Source organism: Haematobia irritans, chromosome 3 (assembly GCF_050003625.1).
Source record: "Haematobia irritans isolate KBUSLIRL chromosome 3, ASM5000362v1, whole genome shotgun sequence".
Lineage (NCBI taxonomy): Eukaryota > Metazoa > Arthropoda > Insecta > Diptera > Muscidae > Haematobia > Haematobia irritans.
The window spans coordinates 214,852,762-214,875,905 of record NC_134399.1 but is presented as its reverse complement, the minus strand read 5'-3'; the positions used below and the strand labels follow the sequence as shown (position 1 = coordinate 214,875,905).

Genomic DNA, 23,144 nt, shown 5'->3' with positions numbered 1-23,144 from the left:
TTCAATGACCGTACATATAAGTTCAATATGAAAATTTTCGCACTATTACCACAGTAATAAACAGTAAGAATGAACTACTGTATGGTTAAAATGGTCATTATTTGGCGCCAATGATTTTCTTTTTTACTTTTAGTTAATTGTTTCTTCTATGAGTAATTTCGTGAACTGCAGTTACAAAGTACAACAGGGCATTAAAATTTCCTGGTTTTAACAACGCTTTGGGGAAATCTCAAAATGTGGAGTAAAATTTAGTTAAATTTTCGTGCGTGGTAGTTCATTCTTCCTATAAAACAGTTCACTTTTTTCGGTATAAGGGGCTATGAGAAAAAATTGCATTATGTTTCAATTTTTTCAAAGGCAGCTCTGCCCAGAAATTAATTAAAAAGCGATATTTCCCAAAAACCACAATAAATATGCACTTCATTATACTTACACTTTCTGTTTTAATTTTCTATCATCGGTTTGGTATTGTTTTGTGGTTTTTAATTTAAAAATTTATCAAATACGCAATGTTATTGATGCAAACTTTATGATATTACTTTGACAGACAAACGCAGAGCAAAATAATATGATAGGAGCTATTTTTGCGGCGACCATGTATTATTTTCACCTGCAACCATGTTGGATCTGTAATTGTCCTCATCTAAAATGTTATTATATTGATAAAAAGAATTTTGTTTGAATCAAAAGACAATGGTCACGATCTAAAATGTTATGGTAGTCATCAAAAATGTTTTTTCCAGTTAAAAGAACATGGTCCCAATGTTAAAAGAGCATGGTCCTTTTTTCGTCGTGTTTATAATGTCGTTCAAGCAAACATCACATATTTTTACACACTCTATTTTGGTTAAATTTCAACAATAAGTAATCATTCCATATTTACGTCGTGCCCACATGCACAGAAAAACATGTTTGGACATGGTTGCCGCATCCATTTAATGCTTATATAGAGCATGCAATTGTCGCGAAAATCATGTATTTTATCTTTGTTAAAATAATTTTCTAGCCGAGAAAAATGTATGCTGGCAATAAGCATTTAAATGATTCTCAAATGCCGCAAATATGTTCTATCATTTAAATGATAGAATTTGATACCATTGCAGGGTCGTGAAAATCTTGTACCTGACCATTCAATTTTTTTGACTATTTGCAGGGAAAAAGGTTCTTTCTAGATTGCGTATAGATATGTCTAGATTCATTACATGGTCATAAAAACCATGTACATTTTTTCGTGAACATTTAGTTTTTATAAAAAGAATTTTATAAAAACATTGAACAGGTACACACGATTTTCATTTTGCGCGTCATTCGTGTTATGATTATTGCTTGGAATGGACGGAGAATACGGAAATATTGTGTTTTGTGTTAATTTATTTAGTCAGAAGTGGCACGTGGTTTTATGTGAACACAAAAAAGGAAAGTGTAATTGAAAAAATTAATCTGGTTTTTGTTCTGCATTTTTTATGGTATAATTTATTTTTATTTGCAGTTACATAATGCCTGCGTTTAACCATCTAACATGGTAAATGCAACATTTGGTATGACGCAAGCCAATTTCCTATCTTCCTAAAGTTTATTGTCTTTGCCTCTGGTGCTTCAGGTTTATTATGACAAAACTGTGTCTTCTTCTAGATTGTCTTTGCGTTATCTTAGGTATAGTAATGCCACAAGTTATGAAATTTTGTCTTATCTGTAAGTGCTACCCGATTGCATATCATTTTCTATGACAATGGGCTCTTTCTTATTTTTCTCTTCACTTTCTCTTTATATTCTCATACAATTTTCACCCACTGTCAAATGGGTCTCACTCACTGAAGGTAACCCCATACCGTTTTGAGATTCTCAGTAATTTTTAAATTTGATTTAATTTGAGCACACCACTCGTGCACACACTCACAAAAGGGAAGTAAATATGAAGTGGCTTAGTTTCCTATTTACAATAAATAACGCTGTGTGGATAGTAACGAGCTGTAAGCGCACACATTTCTATGATGTGCAGTAAAGGTATCATTCGCTTGACCTTGATTAAAAAATTACCCCGTTCAGTGACAGTTATTCAAGTAGAGCAAAGAATTGAAAATAATTCGTATAGATTCATATATGAGTTTGGTGAATTTGTGCAAATTCAAATTGGAGGGAGAAATTTCATAGAAATCACGCAATATTAAACTGAGACCTATTATAATGGGGAGAGGGGACTCAAGTGGCATTATGAGTGGTATTTTTGGGGGCTTAACGTCAAAAAATAAAAATAATAACGATCATACGCCCCCGTGGCTACCATCATCTCTAACATTCATACGCTCTGTGTGACCACTGAAATTTAATGGGGATATTGATTGTAGATCCGTATTAAAAGTAGCATTTAAACTATTACCTTGTGATAATGCTATAGTTTTTTTTTTCTTAATGTTTCAATGGAATATGTAATCGACTATAAACAGAGGCTATATTGTTGTCATGTCACTGAACCTAAATGACACTGAAAGTTATCAATTAACTGGCTAGTTAACTGTTAGGTTGGTGCTGTGAATCTGCACAGGAATATAGGGTACGTATTTGAATTCATCAAAGCTGTGATTTAAGCACAAAATATTCTAAAAAATACTGTTACGCTTTTATATTTAGGCGTTTTTAATTACCCGACAATTAAAACACAGTTCTTTTAAATAACGACAATCTACAATTTATTTACTATGACTTCACACTTTACAATTCGTTCACACTGAAGTTATTCGTTTGACGCTTTAATTAAGACTCACTCGTTAGCAGCATGCGAGCGCTTTTATATATGACGGTGTGGCAATACGAGAACATTCTGGTAGCACTACAATATTCTGGCAACGCCAGAACATTCTTAGACAATGCTAGAAGGATCTACGACCATTAAGTTATTCGTCTGGTGGCTGCCAAACACATACACACTCACATAGATATATGCTCGCATTACTACAACAACAATGACAATAGACAATGAGATGAAATGAGAATGCAGAATAACAAAGCAAAGGGGTTGCTATTCTATGAGAGAGTAAGAACTAACATTTCGATAAGCAAACAAAAGAACATAAAAGAAATTCAGGAAAATACTAGAAAATGAATAGATGATTCCAACAAGTGATAGCGAAATTTTATCGTTACAATTTGAAATTTTAAATTAACGGAAACTAATTTAAATAAACTTATGTCTATAATTATCAAATTCGTAACACTGCCTCCCGCTTAAGCCTGTTCGTCCCGAACAGGCACAGAACCTGTTCCGTAAGGAGCCAATCGTTCCAGATGTACAACTTTAATCTTTGATCTAGGGCTGTCGTCCTTCTGAATCCGGTATACAACATCATTGATCTTCTTGATGACTTTGTATGGGCCTTCCCACTGTGTTTGCAGTTTAGGACACAATCCTTTCTTTCGTTGCGGGTTAAATAGCAGAACCAATTCTTCTTCTTGGAAGCCCTCAGTATTTACAGCGCGATCGTATCTCGCCTTCATTCTGTTGCTGACCATTTTTATTTTGTTGCGCACTGATTCGTGAACTTCACCGAAAGTGTTTGGGATGTCGTTTCTGTTTTCTTCCATGGCGAGCTCATTAGGTTTAGCGCCGAATATCAGATCTCCAGGCAACTTCAACTCAGTTCCGAATAGAACATTGGCCTGTGTTCGAGAGGTGGAATCATGAATGGCAGATCTATACGACAGCAAAAACTTTGGTATATGCTCGTCCCAGTCCCTCTGGCCGTTGTCCACTACTTTTCGAAGATGTTCCTCCAGAGTGCGATTAAACCTTTCTACCATGCCATCGGATTGTGGATGTAATGGTGTAGTCCTCGTTTTCTTGATACCAAGGGATTCACACATCTCCTTGAATATGGCCGATTCAAAATTTCTTCCCTGGTCTGAGTGAATCTCGGACGGCACACCGTAGCGACATATCCAGTTTTTGTTGACAACATCCACAATCGTTTTTGCCTCTTGGTTTGGAATTGCATACACCTCCGGCCATTTGCTGAAGTAATACATAACCACAAGGACATAACGGTTTCCAGAATCACTTACTGGGAAAGGGCCTGCCACGTCCATTGCTATTCTTTCAAACGGGGCTCCTGGTCTATATTCTTGCATAGGACCTCGACTTTTCCTTGTTGGACCTTTCGCCTTCATGCACTTCTCGCAATTGGCTACCCATTCAGCAATTGATTTCTGGCATCCAACCCAGTAGAATCGTTGCTTCACTTTCTCGGCGGTTTTGGTTATTCCCAGATGACCTCCACTGGGACCATTATGGAACTCCGCCAAAACGTCTCTTATTTTGGAATCTGGAACGATGATCAAATTTCGGCTGCTCTTGCCATCTTCGCTTTCCCATTTACGTTGCAGGGATCCATTGACTAGAACTAAACTATCCCATTGAGCCCAGTATGATTTCATAAGTGGACTTTCGGCTGCGATGTCTTTCTTACTGGGCTTCTCGTTCTCTTCCTTTGCCGAAATAATTTTGCTCAAAATGGGATCTTTATGCTGTTCTGTTGACCAGTCCACTCCAGATTCGATGTGTAACAGCCGAATATCAACAATCTCCTCCTTATGTTCAGCTTTCGAGCAGTGCTTGCATTCTATACTGCAAGGTCGACGTGACAAAGCGTCAGCGTTACCATGTTTTCCACCTTTTCTATGCTCGACACTGAAATCATAGCTTTGGAGCCTCTCGATCCAACGTGCCAGTTGAGCTTCCGGATTCTTGAATTGGAGCAACCATCGTAGAGCTGAGTGATCAGTCCTGAGCAAGAAGTGTTGTCCATACAAATATTTATGATAATGTTTTACACTCTCTATGACGGCTAGCAGCTCTCGTCGCGTTACACAGTAGTTCTTTTCGGGCTTGGACAACGTTCGGCTGAAATATCCGAGGACCTTCTCCTTGCCGTCTATCTGTTGGGATAGCACACCTCCAATACCATGTGCGCTAGCATCTGTATCCAAAACAAATTTTTCGCCCGGAATAGGATACGCTAGAACAGGAGCTGAACATAAAAGTTCTTTTAAATGTTGGAATGACTCCTCCTGTTCGTCGCTCCACTGGAACTTCTGACCTTTTTGCGTCAATTTATGGAGACTAGCGGCGATGCTGGCGAAGTTTGGGACGAATCGTCGGTAATATGTACATAACCCAAGGAAACTTCTTAATTCGTGGAGATTTCGGGGTCGTGGCCAATCTCTGACAGCTTGGATTTTGTCTCCATCGGTGGATATGCCCTCTGCAGTCACATGATGACCCAGGTATTTAACTTCCCGCTGAAAAAGGGAGCATTTCTTTGCGTTAAGGCGTAGACCAGCGGCTGACAATTGCTGGATAACGTCTTTCAAGTTCTTAAGGTGCTCGTCAAATGTTTTGCCCATCACTATGATGTCGTCCAAGTATATCAAGCACGACTTCCAGTGCAACCCCTTCAGTACCCGCTCCATCAATCTTTCGAAGGTAGCCGGAGCGTTGCAGAGCCCGAACGGCATTACATTGAATTGCCAGAGACCGCCATTAACGCCAAAAGCCGTCTTTTCCTTGTCTTTCTCGGCGATCTCTACTTGCCAATATCCACTCTGCAAATCAAGCGTAGAAAACCATGTTGTTCCGGCTAGTGTGTCCAACGTGTCATCAATGCGTGGAAGCGGATAACTGTCCTTTTTGGTGACATCATTCAGTTTTCTGTAGTCCACGCAGAATCGGGTACTTCCATCTTTCTTTTTGACCAGCACAACTGGGGAACACCAAGGACTTGATGATGGCTCGATCACTCCACTCTCCGCCATTTCCTTTATGAGCTTTTGAACTTCGTCTCTTTTTGCCAGGGGAACACTTCGTGGTGCCTGTTTTATGGGCCTTTCTTCTGCGGTTTTAATTTCATGTTTCACTACAGACGTTCTTCCTTGATTTCCCTTTTCAGAAGCAAAAGCAGAGGCGTTTTTCCACAACAATTGCTTGGCTTTATTTCTCTCTGACGGCGATAGATGACGTGTCCAAGCCTCGAAATACCCTTCTAGATGTTTTCTCACTGCTCCATGTGTCTTTGATGAGTTGCCTTCCAAATTGACTATTGCCTCGGCTGGTGTACATTTTCCAATATCAGAAAATTTTACAATTTGCTCATGATTGTCAGACAAGTTCAAGACACGAACTGGTATTAGTCTCTCTTCGTTCGTTGTTACCAGGGCATTTGCTATCAAGATGTTGTTGCTTTTGTTTTCTGCTGGTTCAACAACCCACAATTGGCCGACTTCACAATCTCCATTCATAGAAACCCATATAATTGCTTCGGCATTCGGTGGTATAGACTCTGACTGGCTCGTTGTCAAACGTCTGACAGGTGTATTCTCGTCGTATCCCACGTTTACCGTTATTTCGGCATCGCACCATGTCATTACACGACGCTTCATATCCAGATTGAGGCCAAAAGCAATCATGAAATCCGCTCCAATTATAACTTCGTCTACTATATCGGCCACAATGAAATCATAAGTAACGGATTTGTTAGCAATAGTTAATTTTACGGTGACCTTTCCATATACGGTTGCGGGTTCCCCTGTAGCCGTGCGTAGCTTGACTCCAATCAGTGGTGTAACTTTTCCTTTTACTAAATCAGATCTAATGATAGACTTTGATGCACCAGTATCCAACGTCAAAGTACGCTTGTCGCCATTAATAACACCCGCAATAGTTAAATTGTTATTTTTCTGTTGAACTATTGCTATGGAGATGGTGGGGCCATCGTCTGTGGGAGCCAGCTCTTGCCCCGCTGAACTAGCTCGATTTAGTTTAAAGGTGACTCACTTGACTGTGGGGTCACCTTCTTATGGCTATTGTTTAATGGAGATGGTGATGTGGACCTTGACCGTTTGCGTCGTGCTTTGCATTCTCGAGCTAGATGTCCCGGCTTATCACAGTTATAGCATTTGATCCGGGATTTATTTGCCTCTTGCTTCATTTCTTGCATTGCCTGCTTCATGGCCTCTTTCATCGACTCAATAACGGACTTTGATTCATCACACTCTGTCTCTACTTTACGTACCTTGTGTATTTGAGGCCGCGCTAGCAATCTCGCAGTCTCCTGTGCAAGTGCGAATGTTACTGTTTCAGCGAATGTAGCCTTTTGTGACGCATATGTTGAACATTTTATATCTGGGTCTCGAATTCCATTGACGAAGGTCTCAATCTTGATGCGGTCCACAAGAGGATGACTCTCACCTGGGTATGTCAAAAGCACTAGCCGCTCAACTTCTGTTGCGAAATCTTGTAGGGTTTCATTCGATTTCTGGATTCTTCCTCTCAATTCCATTCTGAAGATGTCCTGCTTGTGCTCTCCACCATACTTGCGTTGAAGTGCCGCTATTACTTCATTATAGTTATTTCTAGAAGCAGCGGGAATGCTTTGTATCACATCAGCAGCATTGCCCTTTAATGCCAATAGAAGTTCAATTGCTTTATCATCGTCATTCCACAAATTTCTACAAGCAACCATTTCGAATTGGAATTTGAAGACATCAAATGACGTTGAGCCATCGAAAACAGGAGTTTTGATTTTTGAGCCCTCGATGACGCGCACTGGACCACCTTTAATTTCCAGCTCTGACATTTTTTTCTCGATGTGCAGAAACTTCTCATCATGAACCATAATTTTCTCATCCACGGAAATAACTTTCTTATCCAATTCCACAATTTGATTTTCTATATGGTCCACACGTTTCTCCATGCCTTCAGAAATTTGTTGTAATTTTTCGTTGACCATTCTAGAATTTTCGTCGAATTTTTCTTCCATTTTTCTAGAATTTGCTTCCATCATTTTGCTCAAAACATTGAGCATTGATGTGTAATCCACAACACTCGAAGCCACAGATGGAGTTTCTACACTGCTTGTATTGACGAGTATTGATTCATCAATGTCTTCCTTATAATCAAACTCATGCGTCGCAATGTCCATATTACGCCGTTCAAACTCTTCCAGTAGACGCTTTTGAAGCTGGGCCTTATTGCCTGTTGTCGGCAGCTCCAGTTTGCTCAATTCCTTTTTTAAGTCTTCCACACGAAGCTCATTAAACTTCATTGTAGATTTTTTTTCGTTATTTCACTTCCGACACCAATTGTTACGCTTTTATATTTAGGCGTTTTTAATTACCCGACAATTAAAACACAGTTCTTTTAAATAACGACAATCTACAATTTATTTACTATGACTTCACACTTTACAATTCGTTCACACTGAAGTTATTCGTTTGACGCTTTAATTAAGACTCACTCGTTAGCAGCATGCGAGCGCTTTTATATATGACGGTGTGGCAATACGAGAACATTCTGGTAGCACTACAATATTCTGGCAACGCCAGAACATTCTTAGACAATGCTAGAAGGATCTACGACCATTAAGTTATTCGTCTGGTGGCTGCCAAACACATACACACTCACATAGATATATGCTCGCATTACTACAACAACAATGACAATAGACAATGAGATGAAATGAGAATGCAGAATAACAAAGCAAAGGGGTTGCTATTCTATGAGAGAGTAAGAACTAACATTTCGATAAGCAAACAAAAGAACATAAAAGAAATTCAGGAAAATACTAGAAAATGAATAGATGATTCCAACAAGTGATAGCGAAATTTTATCGTTACAATTTGAAATTTTAAATTAACGGAAACTAATTTAAATAAACTTATGTCTATAATTATCAAATTCGTAACAATACTTTAACAAATAAAGCTAAAGATACTTAAATTTTCAGTAAATAATATAACAATTTTCCTTTTCTTTTTTTGAAAACTCCATTTCATAGAAAGTGTATGTTTTATATAGTACCAACCTTCAAATGATTCGTGTCAAAATTTGACGTCTGTAAGTCAATTAGTTTGTGAGATAGAGCGTCTTTTGTGAAGCAACTTTTGTTATTGTGGAAAAAATGGAAAAAAGTAATTTCGTGTTTTGATAAAATACTGTTTTCTGAAGGGAAAAAATACGGTGGAAGCAAACACTTGGCTTGGTAATGAGTTTCCGGACTCTGCCCCAGGGAAATCAACAATTATTGATTGGTATGCAAAATTCAAGCGTGGTGAAATGAGCACGGAGGACGGTGAACGCAGTGGACGCCCGAAAGAGGTGGTTACCGACGAAAACATCAAAAAATCCATAAAATGATTTTGAATTGATCGATATAGCAGATGCCTTAAAGATATCAAAGGAACGTGTTGGTCATATCATTCATCAATATTTGGATAAGCGAAAGCTCTGTGCAAAATGGGTGCCGCGAGAGCTCACATTTGACCAAAAACAACAACGTGTTGATGATTCTGAGCGGTGTTTGCAGCTGTTAACTCGTAATACACCCGAGTTTTTCCGTCGATATGTGACAATGGATGAAACATGGCTCCATCACTACACTCGTGAGTCCAATCGACAGTCGGCTGAGTGGACAGCGACCGGTGAACCGTCTCCGAAGCGTGGAAAGACTCAAAAGTCCGATGGCAAAGTAATGGCCTCTGTTTTTTGGGATGCGCATGGAATAATTTTTGTCGATTATCTTGAGAAGGGAAAAACCATCAACAGCGACAATTATATAGCGTTATTGGATCGTTTGAAGGTCGAAATCGCGTCAAAACGCCCCCTATGAAGAAGAAAAAAGTGTTGTTCCACCAAGACAACGCACCGTGCCACAAGTCATTGAGAACGATGGCAAAAAATCATCAATTGGGCTTCGAATTGCTTCCCCACCCATCGTAAAGGGTGATACGGTCAAAATTTGGTCAATATAAACTTGACGTATTTCTTTCAATTTTGCATTTAAAAAACCTGAACACCCCTCATTTTGAAGGTGTGTGTGTGTAGAATGTTGCTCCTATTTTGATTTTGGAATTCACTCTTCAGTTGTCAAAATGCCGTCCAAGCAAGAAGAGCAGCGTATCAAAACTTTGCTCGCGCATCGCGAAAATCCGAGCTACTCGCACACAAAGCTGGCAAAATCGCTAAAAGTTGCCAAATCAACCGTTACAAATATAATTAAAGTGTTTGGGCAACGTTTGTCGACAGCCAGGAAGTCTGGATCGGGGGGAAATCGAAAACAGGAAGCCGCTGAGACGACAAAGAGAGTTGCCGGTAGTTTCAAGCGAAACTCTAACCTCTCTCTCCGAGATGCCGCAAATAAGCTGGGTGTATCGTCTACAACCGTGCATCGAGCCAAAAAACGAGCCGGACTATCGACTTACAAAAAGGTAGTGACTCCAAATCGCGATGATAAACAAAATACGACGGCCAAAGTGCGATCCCGGAGGCTGTACACGACGATGCTGACGAAGTTTGACTTCGTGGTAATGGACGGCGAAACCTACGCCAAAGCCGACTAAAGCAGCTTCCGGGACAGGAGTTTTATACGGCAAAAGGAAGGGGAAAGGTAGCAGATATTTTCAAGCACATAAAACTATCAAAGTTCGTAAAGAAATATCTGGTTTGGCAAGCCATCTGCACCTGTGGCTTGAAAAGCAGCATTTTCATAGCTTCCGGGACTGTCAACCAAGAAATTTACGTGAAAGAGTGTTTGAATAAACGTCTGCTGCCTTTCCTGAAAAAACACGGTTGTTCCGTACTGTTTTGGCCGGATTTGGCATCTTGCCATTACGGTAAAAAGGCCATGGAGTGGTACGCCGCCAACAACGTGCAGGTGGTTCCCAAGGACAAGAACCCTCCCAACATGCCAGAGCTCCGCCCAATTGAGAAATACTGGGCTATTGTCAAGCGGAACCTAAAGAAGGCCAAAAAACTGCTAAGGACGAGCAGCAGTTCAAGGCAAACTGGTTTTCTGCGGCGAAGAAGGTGGACAAGGTGGCTGTACAAAATCTGATGGCAGATGTCAAGTGTGAGGCCCGGCAATTCGGATTTGGATTTGGAAAAGCGAAAGCCTAACTGAATATTTTACCTGAATTTTATACTAATTGAACTTGAAAAAGAAATTTAATTTGATTTTTAAATAAACGATTTCACCGATTTACACGCGTTTTCCCTTGACCAAATTTTGACCGTATCACCCTTTATTCTCCAGATCTGGTCCCCAGCGACTTTTTCTTGTTCTCAGACCTCAAAAGGATGCTCGCAGGGAAAAAAAATTGGCTGCAATGAAGAAGTGATCGCCGAAACTGAGGCCTATTTTAAGGCAAAACCGAAGGAGTATTACCAAAATGGTATCAAAAAATTGGAAGGTCGTTATAATCGTTGTATCGCTCTTGAAGGGAACAATGTTGAATAATAAAAACGAATTTTGACAAAAACCAACCTGTTATACATTAAAGAACAAAACCGAGTGCATGTTTTCACTTTTTGCAATCTTAATAGAAAATAGAAAATGTCTTGTTAGGCCCACGACGATTGGACCGTTGGTTACTGCAAATATGGTCAAAGGAAACAAAAATAAAACGCTTTCCATCCGATGCAAAAAAAAACATTATTGGTAGCGACTTCAGATTATTACTGGTAATGACCTGGTAACGAAAAAGTATCCAAGAATACCACACCAAGCAAACCATTATGGGGATGATGGCAAACTTGGCCGCTGGTTAAAATGGAAGAAATCATGAAGAAAGGAGACTACTTTGAGACTACTTTTGCAATCAAATTTGTCTAAGTTTGTGGAGGTTTATGTCTACCTTGATGAGCAAGTTGTTTTTCAAGCAGACTGCAAACCCAAACATACTTACAAAATAGCAAAGAAATGGTTGTCGGATCAAATGCTCCAATGACCACCACAGATACCGCCTGTGGAAAAGGGGTGTGCGTGAATCAATTACGCCGTGTGTGAGCGTTGAACAATTTTTGAAAATCCACGCCCAAGAGTGCTCATATGCTAAGCACTTCTTTTATTTGAATATTTGAAGTTAATTTGGTTGGCGAAATATATTCTATTTTTGCTATTTTGTTACTAAAGGCCGGTATTAAGTTCCCATTAGCCGTTTTTTACGGTTAATTCCCTTTTTAAGGAAAATAAACTCTTCCGATTGTTGCTTTGGATTATTCACCATCAGGTTATAATAAAATTTGCCAAACAAAAGTTATAATTTTGTTCTGCTTTTACCGATTTATTTTCGATTTTAGCGGCTAAACTCGAACATAATACCCAACTTAAACTTATTTGAAAAGTCATGAGTCTCGTGAGTTTCTCGTCTTTAAACGCTTTTCGTGCATGAGTGCGGCTTTCCTTCCATGAATGTACACGAGTTTCTACCACACACATAAAGCGTCAGCAAACATTTTCCCTCGTGATTTTGATTGAACGTGAGTAAAATTTCACTCACCGCTAAAAAAATATTTATTAATTGCTGACTTCTTAGATTGAACGTTTAAGCTTCTGTCCGTAGGACTTGTACGGTAACCTTTGCTGTTGAATAAAATATTAATTTAGAAACACAAATTTTAAATTTGGAAACAATAAAAAATAACAAAATTTTAAATTAAAATAAATAGTAAGCTGGCCACCCATGTTACTATCAAGCCTAAAGGTATGCAACACAATAAAATGTTAGAGAATAGAATTGATAACATAATGATTGGACAACAAATCTATAACAAGCAACCACAGCCTGATTGTGTGATTGTGCAACCATTTACACAAAGCCTGTACATGGTTGCACAATACATCCCCAGCATGATTGTGTGACTGTGCAACCATTAGTTAACGGAGCTTCATGAAAGAAAGTGTGGGTTATTCGACTAAAATCCTTTCAAAATTAAATGTTCAAGATTTTTTATATAAAAATTTAATAGCCGACCCATTTTTGTCGGCGGCGGCTGACATTAAATTTTTGCATCCGGCGGCGGCGGCTTGACGGCTAAGCCGATATAAATAAGTCTCTTCGGCGGCGAACAAATATCCATTATAAAATCAATTTGAAGTTATTCGAATGGTAATGAGATTAGTTGTACAACCAATCTTACAATCAAATTTACATTTCATTCAAATTTTCTGAGGTAAATTTTTGCAAAATTATTATAACACTTTGAAATAGATTGATTGGGGTGAAAGGCTCAAAATTTTAACTAAAATTACTACATTTATTAATAAAGTTTTTTGATTTAAACTAATATTTTTGATTAATTGGCGGCTAAATTTGAGTCGAGATGAGCCGACATATTCGGCGGCGGCGTCGACTGGCAAAAAATGGCCGGCGGCGACTGAAATCGGCGGCGCGACTCGGCGGCTTCATTCTCTGTTTTTGTCTGCAAGAGGGATAAAACCGATTTGCTGTTGTTGTAGTCCCTTGCAGTAGATTGTATAAGATGCATCAAATGTTAGACTCAAAAGTTATAAGAGAACAGTGAACAATTCCCATCATTTTTTCAGTTGAGCAAATCGATAAAAGATCGCGTTTACCGGTTTGAGCCCACTTTGTTTAGTAATAAAAACGACAACAATGCTTAAAGAACAAAACCAACAATAACAAAACAAAAAGAATGGAAAAAGAAGAGGAGGCACGCTCAAAATAAACCCAGCCAACTGAATTCAAATCGATGATTTGACAGTGGCATAGGAAAAGAGATATGTTTGTGTTGAATTTATTTCGGTATAAGCCGGCTATCATACAAAACCTTTTTTCGGGAGGTTCAAGTGTGGTTCATTGTTGGGTTTAATGAACTGCCTGAATTTTAATCTGATAATTGGTTGATAGTTTTGCTGCAAGTAGAGGATGCTGATGAGGAATGTGGTAATTCCGAAACGTGCGTCCATCCAACCATCTTGCAGTCTATAGGGCTTTGCCCAAATAAATTTCACAAACATTCTTTTCCTCTGTTGGTTAAGCTATACTTGTAGTTTAGTCAATGTATGGGTTTAAGCTGCAATAAAAACAACAACAATGCTTAAAGAACAAAACCAACAATAACAAAACCAACAATAACAAAACAAAAAAATTTAATTTCTATAGGAAATTTTGTCAAAATTTTATCTCTATAAAAAATTTTGTCAAAATTTTATTTCTATAGAAAATTTTGTCAAAATTTTATTTCTATAGAAAATTTCGTCAAAATTTTATTTATATAGAAAATTTTGTCAAAATTTTATTTTGTCAAAATTTTATTTCTATAGAAAATTTTGTCAAAATTTTATTTCTATAGAAAATTTTGTCAAAATTTTATTTCTATAGAAAATTTTGTCAAAATTTTATTTCTATAGAAAATTTTGTCAAAATTTTATTTCTATAGAACATTTTGTCAAAATTTTATTTCTATAGAACATTTTGTCAAAATTTTATTTCTATAGAAAATTTCTTCGAAATTGTATTTCTATAGAATATTTTATCAAAATTTTATTTCTATAGAAAATTTTGTCAAAATTTTTTAAACTACAAGTGTAGCTTAACCAACAGAGGAAAATAATGTTTGTCAAATTTATTTGGGCAAAGCCCTACAGACTGCAAGATGGTTGGATGGAATTACCACATTCCTAATCAGCATCCTCTACTTGCAGCAAAACTATCGACCAATTATCAGAATAAATTCAGGCAGTTCATTAAACCCAACAATGAACCACACTTGAACCTTCCGAAAAAAGGTTCTGCATGATAGCCGGCTTATGCCGAAACATTCTTTTCCTCTGTTGGTTAAACTACAGCTGAAATCAAAAAACAACGACAATGCTTAAAGAACAAAAATCAACAATAACAAAACGAATGAAAAAAGAGGAAGCACGCTCAAACTATACCCAGCCAACTGCACTCAAATCGATGATTTGTCAAAATTTTATTTCTATAGAAAATTTTATCAAAATTATATTTCTCTATAGAAAATTTTGTCAAAATTTTATTTCTATGGAAGATTTTGTCAAAATTTTATTTCTATAGGAAATTTTCTCGAAATTTTATTTCTATAGAAAATTTTGTCAACTTTTTGTTTCTATAGAAAATTTTGTCAAAATTTTATTTCTATAAAAAATTTTGTCAAAATTGTATTCCTATAGATAATTTTGTCAAAATTTAATTTCTATAGAAAATTTTATCAAAACTGTATTTCTATAGGAAATTTTCTCGAAATTTTATTTCTATAGATAATTTTGTCAAACTTTTATTTCTATAGATAATTTTGTCAAATTTTAATTTGTATAGAAAATTTTGTCAAAATTTTATTTCTATAGAAAATTTTGTCAAAATTTTATTTCTATAGAAAATTTTGCCAAAATTTTATTTCTATAGAAAATTTTGTCAAAATTTTATTTCTATAGAAAATTTTGTCAAAATTTTATTTCTATAGAAAATTTTGTCAAAATTTTATTTCTATAGAAAATTTTGTCAAAATTTTATTTCTATAGAAAATTTTGTCAAAATTTTATTTCTATAGAAAATTTTGTCAAAATTTTATTTCTATAGAAAATTTTGTCAAAATTTTATTTCTATAGAAAATTTTGTCAAAATTTTTTATTTCTATAGACAATTTTGTCAAATTTTTATTTCTATAGAAAATTTCCTCGAAATTTTATTTCTATAGAAAATTTTGTCAAAATTTTATTTCTATAGACAATTTTGTCAAAATTTTATTTCTATAGAAAATTTTGTCAAAATTTTATTTCCATAGAAAATTTTGCCAACATTTTATTTCTATAGAAAATTTTGTCAAAATTTTATTTCTATAGAAAATTTTGTCAAAATTTTATTTCTATAGAAAATTTTGTCAAAATTTTATTTCTATAGAAAATTTTGTCAAAATTTTATTTCTATAGAAAATTTTGTCAAAATTTTATTTCTATAGAAAATTTTGTCAAAATTGTATATCTATAGAATTTTTTTCTATATTTCTGTGCCTTTGCCCACACATTCAGCAATCCCAGACCACCATTAAAAGAATACATATATTGGGTTTCTAAATAAATTAGAATATATGTCTATGTATGTATATATATATTTCATCAAAATATTTAAATCTAATAAATTTACATAGATACTTAAACTTCTTATAGAATATGAGTAGTCGGGCACACGTAATTCTAAGATTCAAGTGATTCTAGAGTTCATCAAAATTTTAGCAAAATCTATATAATGTGTGTGTGTGTGAAATTACAAAGTGAAATATCATATATATGTAAATGGAAAATTAATACAATAATTTATATTAGGAAGAGGTCCCTTCATTTACTATGGAAATGAGTCAACAAAAACTTAAGTACAAGAATGTGCAAGTCATACAGTGCTAGAGTACAAAATTATTTCAAACATAAAAAATAAAAAATCATAACGAAAAAAAACTATCTAATATATGGAGTAGATATCAGGAACAAGGCAAAGACTTTATCAAATTATATTGAGTTCACGTATTTTTGTTTTTTTTTTTGTGTTTTATAAATACAAAATTTCTAAATTGCAATTTTCTTAATTTTACAAAAAAATTATATATAAACAAATAAAATTTCCTGTAATAAGTCTGCCTAAGGCCAGGAAATAGATATTTGGTCTACAAAATTTAAATTACTGCCATGATTTATATGTAATGCCTTGAGAGCATTCGTGGGAGATTAGATTGTTACAAAAAAAATTTTCTTAAAATTTATATATATATATATATATAAAAATCTCTTTTTCTTTAATTTGTTTTTATTATTCACAAACATAAATCACATTTGAAGAATGAAAAAATATGAAGAAATCCTTAAATGTTAATATATTAAATATTTAATTTCATGATGTTTCACATGCTTAAGGTTTTCTTAGAAACAAAGGAAAAATACATTGTATATAGTCTTAAGAAATTAGTAAGTTTTTTTTTTTTTTAGTAAAGCTGGATATTCACAAGTATGTTTGCAATACAGATATTTTAAAATAAAGCCAAATAAAAAGCCATATAATGTCATGCATGAAACAAAAAGCAAAACATTTTAAAGTCGTACATAGCGGTTTTCTCAATATCCGTTACAAATGTGGGCCTAGGAAGGTGGGCCCTATGAATATTTGCCCCAAAAACCTAAATGAAGTAGAACCCCAAAGAATTATATGGAAAAACAACACCAATTTTTGTTTTTTGGGGAGTAACTTCTTTTAATTTTTGGGGGCTGTTTGTATTATGAAAATATAACCCAATATTTCAAATGAAAATAAACCCCAATTTAAGACTTTCTCTTGTGGACAGAGTGGGCTAATGCGATTCCCATTTATTATTAATTAATTAATTTTTTTCTTAAATCTTCATATTTTTTTCCATCAGTCGTCGATAGGTTTTTTTATAGTTTATAAATTAATTATAACTTTATTGTGAGGTCGATTTTCATGCTTCGATTACATTTTGTTGGGGCTCATATTCATTATGAAACTTCGCCCCACATTTCTGGTCCTAATTCATACGAGTTTTGGGGCCCTTTTTCCTGGGGCCCATGTTCATACAGCCTACTAATGTCGATAAAACCGGTCATGCCAAGTTAAATAGCATATCTTTGGTTTATATGCTAATCGAAAGTAAAGAAAACGCGCTTAATAGTCCATTAAAAAATATTTTTCGTTTAAAATTTCCAAAAAATGGAAATTTTGAATCGGTTGTGACAAAAATTATAGGCCATTTATGATTTTGAATAATTCACCAAAATTTTTTCCAATTAAATTTTTAATTGAATTTTCTAAAATATACAATTAACAAAATTTTATTGATTCAAAAAAATTATTTTTAAGTAAAACAAAAATCAATCACAAAAAATAATAGAATCAATTATTTCTTTAATTGGATCAATCAATCTTTTAATTGACTACGGTGATTGATACTCATCATCATTGCTGTGATTGAAGATATTTCAATCTTAGAAATTAATTGGATCAATTAATTTCGTGATTGAATCCAACCACTCTTAAAAATTTCAAAATTCAAAATAAAACTGTGATCCAAAATTTAGTTACGAATTTCTAGTTAAATTAAATCTGAAATTAGCAGATTATGATTATTTTCATTTTTCATAGGCTTCGAAAATCGTATATTGGTCATCTGTTTATCCAAAAATATTTTGCTAATATTTTGTTTGTTTTTTTTTTTTTTTGGATTTATAAATTATTCTTACACAGGAAATTCTTAAAAATTTAAATGAAGCTTTTTTTGTCACTTCAGCAGTACAATGTATTTTTAATTTATTTACTGGTTAATTTTCTTCTAATGTAATCATGTTTTTTATAGAGAAATTTATATTCGGATTTGTTTTGAACATATTTTTCGAAATCGTCTGTAAAAAAGAAATAAACAAAAAATATATTAATTGGGAAAATTATTTTTTTTTTTTTTTCATAATTGCGAAAATATTTACCAAATGTAATGTTCCCTTTACTTGTTCCATCAATAGCCACATATAAGGCATTAATTTGGTCGGCTTTTAATTTCGGCACATGCCTTAAGATTTTAGCAAATTCTTGTCGCGAAATATAATCGCCTTGTTCGGTATACAGCTGAAAAAAATATATTTAAAAAAAATTATATTAAAAAATTTGTATTAAAATTTGAGTTTTAAAGTGTTTTCTAAAAATTGTTTATAAATAATTTAATTATTAAAAAATAAATAAATTTCCCATACAAAGGCCACTTTTTCCTATGTCTGCTACACTGAAAAAAATATTGTCGTGAGGTCAAAGATTTCATGTCTTTAAAATACGAATACAAATTTTGCTTAGCATAGAAGACGCATTTCTCTAATATAAAGTTTTTTCCTTGTCCAAAAGTCGATCAACTTTTCAATGTAGTCGTATTGTCCTTATAATTAAGTGATTTCACATAAAAATGGGTATCATAACATGAAAAACAATGTTTGGGCTAAGGTCAACTTGACTTTAATAATTCAGAAAAATTCTTTTAATTTAATGAAATTGTCTGTAAATTTGTTGTCTTTTTACATCTTGACTACAAAGCAAAAAATCGTTCAAAAATAGGACATGTTTTTCAACACTCTATTTTAAAGAGATTTTTTGCTTGAAACATGGCATAATTTTTATTGGAAGTCGAGTCTTAATTTGGAAAATTAAGTTGTTGCTAACTCGTTTTTAAAGGACTTTGGTAGCATATGAAGAAAAAAAGCTGAAAAAGCGAAAAATTAAAATTTGCTTACTAGAAGCAAGTACACAAAACCCAAATTTAAAAGAGAATTGTGTCTTAAAAGTATCCTTACTTGTATTCTCCGCGTCTTTGGCTCGGAATTAATACCAAAATTTTTAAAGTAAAGCCAAAATCTTTGGAAATGGGCTATAGTCGGAGTCGTAAAAATTTTGCTCGACCCGACTCCGGCTAAACTAAATTTTTTAAAACACTTCAAATTTTTTGTAATTAAAAAAGTTTTTGCGCAAATTAGTTTCCATTGCGTTATTCATTCGATCAATGTACGGTATGACTGTAAATGAAAAGCAACTTCCAATTACGGAATGTAATTGGAAATTTCCTAGAATGTTAGACTAGCTAGTTAGACAAGATGGGATGAATCGATGCATTTTAATGCCAACCACCATAAAAATTTATCTAAAATATTTCGAACAAAATTTGATTTCTATAGAAAATTTTGTTAAAAATTTTATTTCTATAGATATTTCGGTCGAAATTTTATTTCAATAGAAAATTTTGTCAAAATTGTATTTCTTAGAAATTTTCCTCAAAATTTTATTTCTATAGCAAATTTTCTCAAAACAAAAAAAAAAAAAAAAAAAACAATAAAAAAATTTAAAATTTTATTTCTATAGCAAATTTTCTCAAAATTTGTTTCTTACTGATTCTCACTGATACTCAATGCTAAGACAAAAACTTGTAAAACTCTAATTTTCCTATACCTCTAATTCATATTTATCGAATGATGAATCATAAATGCATTTTTGAAAAATTGTCTAAATATTATTAATATTATAAATATTTCCCATATTTATACCCTGCGCCACACTGTGCCCAAGGCATTAGCTGTGCCCAAGATTTTATAGAAGTCTGACAAAATATTGTCCAAATCGGGTCAGTTTTAGATATTAGTTGAGATTGAGATTGTGGTTGAGATTTTATCGAAATGTAGATTTAAATACAAAGTTATGTAGGGTATATTATAGTCGGCCCCGCCCGAATTCAGACTTTCCTTATTTGGTTTTTACTAAAATTGTGTTTCGTCCCATAACGTTAGACTTAAATTTTAAGTACATAGATTTTGTAGAAGTGTATACAATTTTGTCTAAATCGGTTCGGAATATAAACCTTTATATAGTTCGCAACAAATTTAAAGGATTTGAGATAGTATCAATAATTTTAGCCCACAATGTGTTGAAGGGTATAATACAATGAGCCCCGCCCGACTTTGAACTTTCTTTACTTGTCTATAAATACATAAACTGAAGACTGTTGATATCTGCTCATATTGTGATGGGTATTTATATCATTATTTTATTTATTAAACATAGGACCGACATTGCCCTAAAATTTAAAATATAGAGTTCAATTGGCATCAAATGTGAAATTTAATCTTTTTTTTTTGCACACATAAATAAATCCGATAATTTATATCGATCCATTTACGGTACCCCCACAATAGAACTACAAATTAGTGGTATTAAAATGAGATTTAGTTATATTATCCGGAGTCGGAGTCGAGGATGATAAAAAATGCCGGAGTCGGAGTCGAGCAAAATTGGCACTGCTAATAACAGCATTTAGTGTTTGCTGATCTATTTTTCAGGTACTTCAGGATCTAACTAAAAATATATTCTATAAATGCTACAAAAAGCAAAATATGGTAAATGTTCAGAGTTTTGGGCAAAAAAAAAATTTTTTTTTAGCTACTATCTTTTTGGCCAAGTTGGCTAAAAACAACTGATGCATATTTCGTTATTTGTTTTACTGTCAAACATTTTCAGTTTGGAAACAAATCAAAAACTCGACCTTTTCAAATTTTTATAGAGAGGAAAAGGCGCAGTTTCCAATTTTTTGTTCCATCGCACAAAAGGCGCATTTTAGCTGGAATTTATATGTATATTTTCCAATGATTTTTTATTGTTACCTTTACTTGCTAGGTTTCAAGAACTCACCTTTGTAATAGCCTTTAAATACTCAATGGTTTCTGCATTACTCATTCTACAAAATAATGAGCATAATAGTAAATTCTTTAAACTAACTGTGCCCGAACGACGCTGCAATAAAAATAAATAAATAAATAAATAAAAATTTAAATATTTAATAAATGATATACTTACATAATCCAATACTGCAAACAATCGTTGTAAATGGGGATTTTTAAGATTAACTTGTTGTAATAACTCTGAGAATGTCAAAAAGTCTAATTTATCACGATTTGGTATAGATGAGAATGTTTCAGTCAATTGTAGAATGCGTTCTGAGTTAATAAGACTAAAACGAAAAAAAAAAGAAAAATAATATGGAAAATATTTGAGATTAGAATTTATTATAAAAAATATTTATTAAAAAAAATATATTTATATATACATATATAAATAAAAGCTTGTTAGATTGCGAGAGAATCAAGAACGATTGCCCACATTGCTATAAGATTAGAAAATGTTTTTTAAATCCCAACTAAGACAGTATCCTGTAATGCTGGCTCTTTTCATGTCAAATAAAAAATCTTATAACGCAAAACCATCCCAACAACACAAAATTGATTTTTTGAAAATCGTATCAAAAATAATAAATAATAAGAAACTAATACAAAACGCCACGACAAATTCCTGCTACTGAAAATTGGGTTTTAGTCCTAGATGCATAGGACAGCCCGAACGAGTACTCGGTTTCGGCCGAAATTTCATGTTCGGAGAAATATTGTTCAGCAGCAAATGCAAATTTCAAATTGAATATAATATTCATATTTTTCTGGAACCATCAAACAAGCATGACTTTTGCAATTACATACCATTTAACCTTAAGACGATTTAGGGATACAAACACAGAGTGATCAGAAAGTGTTTTTTTTTTTTTTTTTTTTTGAAAAATGTGGGTTTTCCGTTAAAAACGGAATTTTTTCCAAAACCCGGTGGACTGTATTGTCATAGAAAATCAATGAAAAATAAATTAATTGATAATTTAAAAAGATTGACATTTTTTATTCTTTAATACGCTGAATCTATTTGGACATGTATTTATTACAGTTTATTAAAATATCCAGATTTAATTGTTAAAATTTGGTATTAAATTAAAAAATTTTTGAGATATTTGCTATTGCAAAAGCTGCGGAACTTCTATCGATGAGGCCGTTATTTAGATGTGATATCAGCATTTTCATCGAAAATCAGGCAGCTATAAATGCCCTGGGCAATACGAACATAAGGTCGAAGGTAGTCAGCCGCTGTCGTAGAGAGCTTACGGTTTTCACTGAACAGCATAATGTAACTCTGTGCTGGGTACCTGGACATTATGGCATAACTGGGAATGAAGAGGCAGATGTACTGGCTAAGGAAGGCGCAGGTGGCACGGATAACGTCATTTCGGACATTTTTCCTCCACTTTCTTTGTTTATTTACAAGATCAATAGCAAATATGAAGATTTATGGAAGAGACGATGGACTTCTTCTATAGGCTGTGAACAAACGAAGCTGATATGGGACGAGTATAATATTAGGAACTCTGACATCCTGATGTCATTACAAAGAGGGGATGTTAGGTCGATAACAGGCATCATAACAGGACACAACACTCTGGGAAAACACATGGTAAGGATCGGTCTAGCGAATGATTATATTTGTAGGTGGTGTCTGGACCCCGAGGCTACAGATGATTCATTTAAGTTCCTTTGCCAGTGTCCAGCACTATCTTTCAGAAGAAACAAGATACTGGGCTCTTATTTTTTTTTCAGACTATGACAGACTTGCGAGAATGCAGCCTGATGAGTATTCTCCCCTTCATCAAGGCATGGGGGTAGAGGACCTAGGTGCATCCGAAGGACACATTATCATAGAATGCACTCATTCATTTGCCATATTTATACCCAAGGTATTAGCTGTGCCCAAGATTTTATAGAAGTCTGACAAAATATTGTCCAAATCGGGTCAGTTTTAAAGAAGAAACAAGATACTGGGCTCTTATTTTTTTCAGACTATGACAGACTTACGAGAATGCAGCCTGATGAGTATTCTCCCCTTCATCAAGGCATCGGGGTGGAGGACCTAAGCGCTTCCGAAGGACACATTATCATAGA

General features: G+C 34.3%; 1 protein-coding gene across 1 annotated transcript in view; it reads right to left on the bottom strand.

Moving 5' to 3' along the window:
* Positions 1–15,867: 15,867 nt before the first annotated feature.
* The window catches only part of LPCAT (lysophosphatidylcholine acyltransferase), a 60,292-nt gene continuing 53,015 nt past the window's right edge, over positions 15,868–23,144 (bottom strand). Inside the window, exons 8-11 of the mRNA XM_075302793.1 lie at positions 21,190–21,343; positions 21,025–21,126; positions 18,291–18,429; positions 15,868–18,209 (exon numbers count right to left, since the gene is read on the bottom strand). Coding sequence (XP_075158908.1) covers positions 18,118–18,209; positions 18,291–18,429; positions 21,025–21,126; positions 21,190–21,343 — 487 coding nt within the window. The 3' untranslated portion in view covers positions 15,868–18,117. The remainder of the gene's footprint in view (positions 18,210–18,290; positions 18,430–21,024; positions 21,127–21,189; positions 21,344–23,144) is intronic.